Source organism: Macaca nemestrina, chromosome 10 (assembly GCF_043159975.1).
Source record: "Macaca nemestrina isolate mMacNem1 chromosome 10, mMacNem.hap1, whole genome shotgun sequence".
Lineage (NCBI taxonomy): Eukaryota > Metazoa > Chordata > Mammalia > Primates > Cercopithecidae > Macaca > Macaca nemestrina.
In genome coordinates this window covers 30,362,144-30,372,213 of record NC_092134.1, presented here as the reverse complement: position 1 = coordinate 30,372,213, position 10,070 = coordinate 30,362,144, and the positions used below count along the sequence as shown (strand labels likewise).

Genomic DNA, 10,070 nt, shown 5'->3' with positions numbered 1-10,070 from the left:
AATCTGAATGTTTCTTTTCGGGTTCTCCGTCAGTGCCATTTCTCTTTGAGGACTTAGAAAACTTTATTCGGACACCTCTCATTTTCTCTTTTCCCCGGTCCCCCAGAATTTATCCACCACCGCCCCAGTTCTCTCCCCTGCCCCACAAAACAAATCTATGCGGAAAAGCCCAAGGTGAGGGCTGCAGTAGCCAAATGGTCATTCCCAGCTTCACTCCTGATCTCCAAGCAATCATGCTGGCCTTGGGGATTCTGAGGCAAACTGGGGATGGGACTGGTTTTAAACCCACCGTCCCCACCTGTATGTTGACGGGATGCAACTTTAAGTTCATCAAATATAAACTAAATTTGTGGAACGATGAGGGTTGAATCTCTTGAGATGAATGCAGCGTGTTTCTGGTTCCAACTAAGCTGATTCTAAGTCAGGACTGATGCGTGCAAGGCGCTCCCTTTCAGGTTGGAGCGTTCCTGGGAAAGGAAGAGAAAAAGAGGTCGAGGAATCCAGCAGTGCTTAGGCAAAAAGACTAATATCCTAAATCAACTACACACGGTGGAGCAATAGAGGTTCTGCTGCATCGCCCTTGCATTAATCATTTTAGTGTGTCTAGTCTTTCACTGAGCCCGAATAAAGCATTTATTTTATTTTCAAATAAAAACTTGTGGAATTAAGCCCGAAAAGTGCAATACATTGAGTTTTAAAACCTTGTATATTAATGGATTATCTTTCTCCCTCGTCAAACTATACACCTGGTGGCAGATTTTAGCAACTTTTGTTCTACAATCCTTTAATGAGTGGGGATGGAGCAATATTCCTGCAGCAACAGGGTGCTTTCTTATCACTTCCTCATATTTGAGGGACTGGTTTGTCTTACCCTATTTTGCAAGAATTTTTTTTTTTTTTTTTTTTTTTTTTTTTTTTTTTTTTTTGAGACTGAGTCTGGCTCTGTCGCCCAGGCTGGAGTGCAGTGGCCGGATCTCAGCTCACTGCAAGCTCCGCCTCTCGGGTTTACGCCATTCTCCTGCCTCAGCCTCCCGAGTAGCTGGGACCACAGGCGCCTGCCACTTCGCCCGGCTAGTTTTTTGTATTTTTTAGTAGAGATGGGGTTTCACCGTGTTAGCCAGGATGGTCTCGATCTCCTGACCTCGTGATCCGCCCGTCTCGGCCTCCCAAAGTGCTGGGATTACAGGCTTGAGCCACCGCGCCCGGCAAGAATTTTTTATTCTGCCTTCTAAATTAACTTTTTCTGTAGGCTGCAATGTGCTCAAAGGGTGAAATGGCCACAGTGCCAGCGACTTTTATGTTAAAAATTGTTCTCCACTTCCTGTTCCTGGAAACACAAAAAGCCTCCCAGATCTCACTCTCCAAAATTACCTTAAAATTGGGCAGCAAAGTGAAGTCATGCTTTCTTGTGCTGGTTCCTTAGTAAAACAACCTGTCTGTAGCATGATTTTTTTTTTAATCAATGTTGTTTATGTTAAAGCGTTAACTATTTCATAAAACGTGCACTGCACAACACCCCCAGCTGAAAGAATTGTTTTAGTCTGTTCTCACGCTGCTAAAAGGAACTACCCGAGATGGATAATTTATAAAGGAAAGAGATTTAATTGGCTCACAGTTCCACATGGTTGGGGAGGCCTCAGGAAATTAACAATCATGACAGAAGGGGAAACAAACACGTCCTTCTTCACATGGTGGAAGGAGAGAGAAGTGCAGAGCAAAGCGGGGAAAATCCCCTTATAAAACTATCAGATCTCATGAGAACTCACTCTCTATCATGAGAACAGCATGGGGGAACCACCCCCATGATCTAATCACCTTCCATGAGGTCCCTCTCCCAACTTGTGGGTGTTACAATTTGGATTCAAAATGTGATTTGGTTGGGGACACAGAGACAGATCATTTCAAGAAATGTCTTTAGCAGTGAAGCAAATGCTGACTTCTTGAAGGTTATGATCTACAAGTCTGGTAATGCTGCAGCTTCATGAGAGAAAGGAGGTTGCAAAATGAAGAACAATGTCAGAAATGAGGGTGGATGAATGAAGGTCTATTGCCTTAAGCTTCAAATGCGAAATTTCAATTTCAATCTCTAAAGTTGCCATTTTCAAGATAGTTTTAGTTTCAAGTTGATGTAAATTTTATTATTTTATTGTTCATAACACATGCACATGTGTGTACATGTATGTGTGTGTGTGTGCATGTGCAGTGTGCGTTAAAAGGTTTAAATTGTACTTTAATTAAAATTCGTTTCTCAACTGGAAGCTTCTTTACAGTTGTCATCTCTTTGGAGAGAGTGGTCAGTTGGGATTATGTTGCTGGATCAAGATGATCAGAGTAATAATAACCAACTCTTATTAGAGCCCATTTGCCCTTTAAATAAGAATAATAAATATTTAAAGTTGTTAGATAATATTGGAAGTGATTGAGGGCTTCCATATACACAATATGTTATTTGATCTTCGTGACAACCATATAAGATAGACATGCATCTTCTCCACCTTACGGATAACAAATTGAGACTTGGGGAGATTAAGAGTCTATTTAAGTAGGCTCAGCTTGATGGAAAAACTGCCATTTGAATTGGGATCACCAGAGCAGTCTCCTGAAATATGCTACGTCTTTCTATCTCTATCCCAAATCGTTAACATGTAGGAGTGCACTGCTTTTTTTTTTTTTTTTTTAATGGTACCTGATTTTTGTCTGTGTAAAATATAAGACATTGGACATTGTCATTAAGGAGATAAATGACACATTTTTTTCATTTGGTCTTTATGCAGCCAAAATTTATTCAAAGTTTACTGTAAGCAAAATAATTGTCATACTCTTGTTTACGGGTCTTTGTACTAACTCATTCTCTTCCCATGCCCGACTCTTGCTCTATAAAAACATAGGCTTTCGGCCAGGCATGTTGGCTCCCAGCACTTTGGGAAGCTGAGGCGGGTAGATCACCTGAGGTTAGGAGTTCGAGACCAGCCTGACCAACATGGTGAAACCCCATCTCTACTAAATACAAAAAATTAGCCAAGAGTCATGGTACATACCAGCTACTTGGGTGACTGAAGCAGGAGAATTGCTTTAACTTGGGAGGCAGAGTTTTCAGTGAGACAAGATCGCGCCACTGCACTGCAGCCTGGGCAACAAGAGCAAGACTCTGTCTCAAAAAAAAAAAAAAATGGCTTTCAGGCCTACCACCCACTTCCCTGCCCTCAGTAAAGGCACCAAATGTGCGTGCTGTCCTCAGTGCTGAGAATCTCCACTCTGGAAGGCATGGATAGTCTGCTCCGCTCTCTCTTTGCCCCAGGCTGAGGTGCCTTGTCTTAGAGGTTATATTCCTGGAGCAATACAGTGGATTTCACAGTCACAAAACCTCTATTGTGTAATTCCAGGCTGCACTCCACGCGGAGAAATTAGTAGCTATTTTTCACAAGAGTGACCTCAAAGAGAGTCTCTTGCCTCCGTGGCTTTCCCAAGGACATTCTAGGAACAGAAAGTTTGGGAAAGTTTCTGCTTCCTCCTTTTTCACTCTCAAACTTGATTTATTTTATTAGGCCAAGGAAACAGAGTTTATCTATCTTCACAGATTTGGGGAAGGTGGGCAGAAGCAGTATTTGGGTGCTGCTGGAGATGGAAAGCCTTTCTAGACCAACAGTTACTCTGCAGTCAAAGTTAGGTATTTCAAGCTAATTTTTTGTTTTGGGATGTTTTTGATGCCTGGTGACTCTCTAACGAACAGCTTTAAACTGTGTTCTATTCCAATATATGGCAGGGTGGGTCTTAGGGAAAGGGCCAGCTGCTCTGTGCCTTTGCTGATGGAATTCTCAACTTAGCCCTATCTATGGCCTCTGAGAGGTAGGAGGAATGGCGGGGAGTGGTGGTAGAATTAATGACTTCTCAAAGAAATTCACACTTTTGAAAAGAGAGACATAAGGGAGAAACTCAAAGTCACAAATGAACATACATCTTAGTTCTTCCTTTCTAAATCCAAATTCCATCCTCCCCAGGCCCCTCATAAGGAAAGATGAAAATTATCCCTTTGACACAACTCACTTACCTTACATTTGCAAGGTAAGATTGTGGGATAAGACAGGTCCAGCTAACATTTGTTTGAGAACCCTTTGGAATAAAGAGACCTTAAAGAGGACTAAATTTCTTTCTTTTAAAATAGATATTCCTTAATTTATGTCTACTTCTAGGAATAGTAAATTAAAGGCATCCAAACTATAGAAAAATTTTAATAACGTCAATGAAAGATGCTGATCCACTTACTTCCTCTGGGCATCATGTACCACCTAAGAATGATCTAGGGAAAAATAAGTACCGCAGTTCAAGCTTAATTACTATTTATCTTTTATTCATTTAGGCAAATTTAAAAATTAACAGTCTGTTATGATTTCTTTGGTAATGTTTTCTTTTCTTGGAAACTTAAGAATCCCATCTCTCAGAGAAGCACATCTTTTTAAAAGGAAGTTTTAAAATTCACACATACAAATTACATATATTTATGGTGTATAATGTAGTGTGTGTATATATATGTGCAATACATATATGCATATATACATATGCATATACATATATGTGCACACACATTGTGAAATGATTAAATCAAGGTAATTGGCATATCCATCACCTAACATATTTATATTTTTGGAGGGTGAGAACATTAAAATCTACTCTTAGCAACTTTCAAGTTTCAAGCAATTTTACTTTTGAAACTTCACAGGAAATCTATTAAAAGGCAGTGACCATCTGTGTGTGTGTGTGTTTGTGTGTGTGGAGGGGGCACACACACTTTACTGGGAAGAGTAATTTAAACACATTTTTAATCTTTCCTTTGCCAAATACATTTTTATTTCTTTCTTAATTTTGTTTCCTTGATTTTTTTTTTTTTTTTTTTTTTTTTACAAATGTTAGGGAAGTCACTCAATGCTTTCTGAGCATTTCAGCCTGACTATGGACAACAGTGAAGTTTTGCTGGTGTAATTTTTTATCTTTATTTATCAACAAACATTTATTAAGCACTTACCATAGTGCAGTTATTATCCAAGCAGCATAAATACAAACTATCCATAATCTAGTCTAAACTGGATATAAGGGGTAATATCTTTCTTTTTAAAAAATCGCAGTTTTGTCTGGGTACGGTGGCTCATGCTTGTAATCCCAGCACTTTGGAAGGCCAAGGTGAGTGGATCACTTGAGCTCAGGAGTTCAAGACCAGCCTAGTCAAAATGGTGAAACCCGTCTCTACTAAAAATACAAAAATTAGCCAGGTATGGTGGTGCGTGCCTGAAATCCCAGCTACTTGGGAGGCTGAGGCAGGAGAATTGCTTAAGCCCAGGAGGCTGAGGTTGCAGTGAGCCAAGATCATGCCACTGCACTCCAGCCTGGGCAACAGAGCAAGACTCCATCTCAAAAAAAAAAAAAAATAACAATTTTGACTAATTTATAAATTTTCTTTTTTTAATTATACTTTATGTTCTAGGGTACATGTGTACAATGTGCAGGTTTGTTACATATGTATACATGTGCCATGTTAGTGTGCTGCACCTGTTAACTCGTCATTTACATTAGGTATATCTCCTAATGCTATCCCTCCCCTGTCCCCCCACCCCACAACAGGCCCTGGTGTGTGATGTTCCCCTTCCTGTGTCCAAGTGTTCTCATTGCTCAATTCCCACCTGTAAGTGAGAACATGCGGTGTTTGGTTTTCTGTTCTTGCAATAGTTTGCTGAGAATGATGGTTTCCAGCTGCATCCATGTCCCTACAAAGGACATGAACTCATCCTTTTATATGGCTGCATAGTATTCCATGGTGTATATGTGCCACATTTTCTTAATCCAGTATGTCATTGATGGACATTTGGGTTGGTTCCAAGTCTTTGCTATTGTGAATAGTGCCACAATAAACATACGTGTGCATGTGTCTTTATAGCAGCATGATTTATAATCCTTTGGGTATATACCCAGTAATGGGATGGCTGGGACAAATGGTATTTCTAGTTCTAGATCCTTGAGGAATTGCCACACTGTCTTCCACAATGGTTGAACTAGTTTACAGTCCCACCAACAGTGTAAAAGTGTTCCTATTTCTCCACATTCTCTCCAGCACCTGTTGTTTCCTGACTTTTTAATGATCACCATTCTAACTGGTGTGAGATGGTATCTCATTGTGGTTTTGATTTGCATTTCTCTGATGGCTAGTGATGATGAGCATTTTTTCATGCATCTGTTGGCTGCATAAATGTTTTCTTTTGAAAAGTGTCTGTTATATCCTTTGCCCACTTTTTGATGGGGTAGTTTGTTTGTTTTTTCTTGTAAATTTGTTTGAGTTCTTTGTAGGTTCTGGATATTAGCCCTTTGTCAGATGAGTAGATTGCAAAAATTTTCTCCCATTCTGTAGGTTACCTGTTCACTCTGATGGTAGTTTCTTTTCCTGTGCAGAAGCTCTTTAGTTTAATTAGATCCTATTTGTCAAGTTTGGCTTTTGTTGCCATTGCTTTTGGTGTTTTAGACATGAAGTCCTCGCCCATGCCTATGTCCTGAATGGTATTGCCCAGGTTTTCTTCTAGGGTTATTATGGTTTTAGGTCTAACATTTAAGTCTCTAATCTATCTTGAATTAACAAATTTAGTTGTTTCTAAACTTTTCTTACACAATAGTTTATTTGTGATCAACAATCTTTGCTACCTTCTTTGTGATGCAGCTCACTCAGCAATTGTTTTAAAATAAATTATTGAGCATCTATTATGTGCTAAGTGCTAATGGTTTCAGAGGTGAAAATAAAGTCAAGGTTTCTGTTTTTATAAAGCTGATATTTTATTAGTGGATTTTTTGAAACACAACTAAATTATATAACTTAGAAACCTACAATTAAAATTCAGATTCCTACTTTCGGAAACTTATTAAACATCAACGCCTCACACTTGGAATGTTTTATGTATTTCTCTGGATTGCACTCAGCAAGATCATCTGTCAGTAAAGACTGATACTGTTTCTAAAATATTGCTCATTTACTAGAAATTAAACAAATAAAAACACATATTGGAAATTTATTAAATCCCATTGCTATAGACTGGGCTTTTATATCTGGATAAAAAAGAGTTAAGAACTGAGTAGCACATTACCAAAAGTACAAACATTATATTTCATTCAGTATGTAACTTCCTGTGAAAATCCTAACTTACCCAAAACTTTACCTTCAAGCTCATTAAAACATCTTTACTGGACTAAAACTCACTCTTCAATATTGTCAAAAATATTATCTAAGTTCCAGAGTCAACAATTAACTTTTCATGTGAAATAAAGAAACATCAGAATAATCCCTTTGCAGGGATTGTTTGGTGTTTAGAGTAACACCAGAGAAAAAAGTCCATTTTCACTTTTAAAATCAGTGGGTTTTACAAAGGCATGAACATAGATACAGGCATAAAATTCCAACTTCTAAACAATGAAATTTCAGACACATTCAGACACATTCCTCCTTCCTTCCAGCTGTCTTATGTAAGCAGGTATTGTAACACCCTATTAGTGGATCAGGGATAGCTATATAAAGACACATGTGAAAACTTGAATCATATTTCAAGGCTGCAATGGACCTTGGTTTATAAAGTTTAACTCCCTCATTGTTAGAGTGACACTGAGGTCTGAAGAAGGGAAACAGCTTATCTACATTGGCATCATTGGCAGTGGCAGACTGACCAGCACAAGTCAGGTTTTCTCAAACTGAATGTACCTGATAGAATTTGGCTATGAATAATGAAAATAATAATTTTGGGGTACTTAAAATACAGGTATCTGGGCCTTATCTTTAGAGATTCAAATTGGGTGGAGCTGGGAAGGTACCCAGAATTTACTGTTGATGATACTACAGCTGATCTGAGAACTACACTTGAAGAAACACTATGGAAATTCTTTAAGACTTAACAATTTCCAAAATAAAATGTAAAGTAGTGTGAGAATTTCAAATTCAGAGCTTTAAAGACATTGTTTTTCTCCCCATTGCTTCTAAGATATTCATGTGTTCATGGCAAACACACCATCAACAAAAGTCAAAGTCTGCTGCCTGTCCAGGCATGACTTTGAATGTCACAAGGAGCCCCTGCAAAGGGTTGGAAATATAAGCCTCTGGCCATTTTCTCATGTTACAAAATTATCTAGCTAATGTATTTCTAAGGCAGTGAGAAGAATATTTCATTCCAGGAAATATCTGAAACAGCAAAATTGCTTAAACTACTAATGTTTTATTTCTAATACAAATAAAATTTTCACATGTATAGAGATTTGCTTTTCAATAATGTATTTACTTATTTATTCAATGAACATTTCCTAAATATCTACCAAGCAAGCCTTTAGTCAACATCTGCTGCATAATAAATGTCTTCAAAATGTCTCCCAAAACAGACTTGATAATTAATTGGAAAATGAAACTGGAAGTTATGGGGATTAGGTGCACAGTTTTATTACCTTATACAGCAGTATTTGTAATTACAACAAAACATACAAAAATGTTTTATATTAATATAATACTAAAGAAGTTCAATGCTTATAAATATTTTAATGGGCTTCTGAATTAAGGAAAATTTACTTAGGTACAATAACAAAGCAGTAATTGGAATCATAGTTAACTCCAACAGAAAATAAACTTCATAGGTTACGATTTATAGGAAGCCCACTAATTCAATTATAATGACAGTCTTGTGTTTTACATTTAGCCTTATATGCTCCTTTATGAATTCTCTACAAAGCATATATGAAGCTTGAATGAAGCAGGTCCCAAATTTTAATTAACCTTGATGAAATGCGACAGATTACTGATTTAACTCAATTGAGAGTATGGAATTATCATGTCTAAAGCAAAGATGACCCCAAAAGATTTACCATTATGCGTTTGAGTATGTACTCATATCCTGTCATTTCAGATTATTTTGACTTATTTGTTGTTTCTCCATCTTGTTCTATAAAGGATTTCAGGCTCTTATTTCAAATTAAGGTTTGCTTTTCAGACTTTTTCTGATGAAAGAAATAGTTGGATCTCCATCAATAGATTCACAGTTGACAGACTAAGTTCTGTCCATGGCTTTACTTTATTTTCTGGAGGGCACTGCAAAGGATTCCAATTTCACCTACAAAGAAAAACACCCTCAAAATGGGCCACTCATATAATAAACAAACACTCTTCAAGTATCCACAGTGCAAAGCACTGGGGGATAAGTGGGCTTCTTGGATAAGCTGGATACCACCCCAACTTTCAAGGAGCTTTCATTATGGTATAAGTACTTGCATGTTTTAGAAAATGCCAGAGCCATTAATGTAATCAGCATCCCTTTTCCATAGGTCACTTCCCAGGGAAGGACTTAACAGGTCTCTCCCCAGGCAAATTATTAACCGTTCCATTCCTCTTTTACATTACCATCTACAGATGCTTCAGGAAGCAAAATCATTGAACCTAATAGTATGGTTCACACAAAACTCGAGTGTCAGAATCACCTGAGGTCTATAAACTCCCAAGAGTTATCACAGATTTGGTAAATTTAGCCTTGGCTATGACTCAAAGCTATTAATTTTTAGCTAGCTTTTCATTTGATTCTGATGCACATTCAAATTTTAGAATCCATGGTTTAAGTAGATAACTCAATTTAGATGGCAAGATCACTGGATGAAGGTGTGAGGCAGCCTTCCATTTATGCCATGTTCTCACATACCAAGTAAATGAGAATGGAAAGGAGAATATTTTAAACATAAAGAACTGCATGGGCAAGAGTTAAGAGTCAGGAAACAGCATGAGAACTAAAAATTGATCACTGTTGCTGGAAGAGAATGTGAAGCGCTAGAGAGATAATCAGGTGATAAATGAAGTAACCCTGTGACATTCTTAAGAGCAATTATTATAATATTCTCATTACGAAAGAAGAGTGGAAGGTCAACAGATGAGCCACTGGACAGCTTATAAAGTGGATAGAACCAGGAAGAGTGATACCAACTGGTCACTTTGCGTAGAAGGGATGGAGAGGTGAAGGAGAAAAAGGAACATGGCGGTGACAGGCTAAGTGTGGAAAGGTAGAATGATGGTGGGAGGT

The 10,070-nt window shown here is 38.0% G+C and overlaps 1 protein-coding gene across 1 annotated transcript in view; it reads right to left on the bottom strand.

The window, feature by feature from the left end:
* Nucleotides 1–6,788: 6,788 nt before the first annotated feature.
* The window catches only part of LOC105493809 (phenylalanine hydroxylase), a 72,525-nt gene continuing 69,243 nt past the window's right edge, over nt 6,789–10,070 (bottom strand). The window contains exon 13 of the mRNA XM_011761736.2: nt 6,789–9,116. Within this exon, the coding sequence (XP_011760038.1) occupies nt 9,073–9,116 (44 nt within the window). The 3' untranslated portion in view covers nt 6,789–9,072. The remainder of the gene's footprint in view (nt 9,117–10,070) is intronic.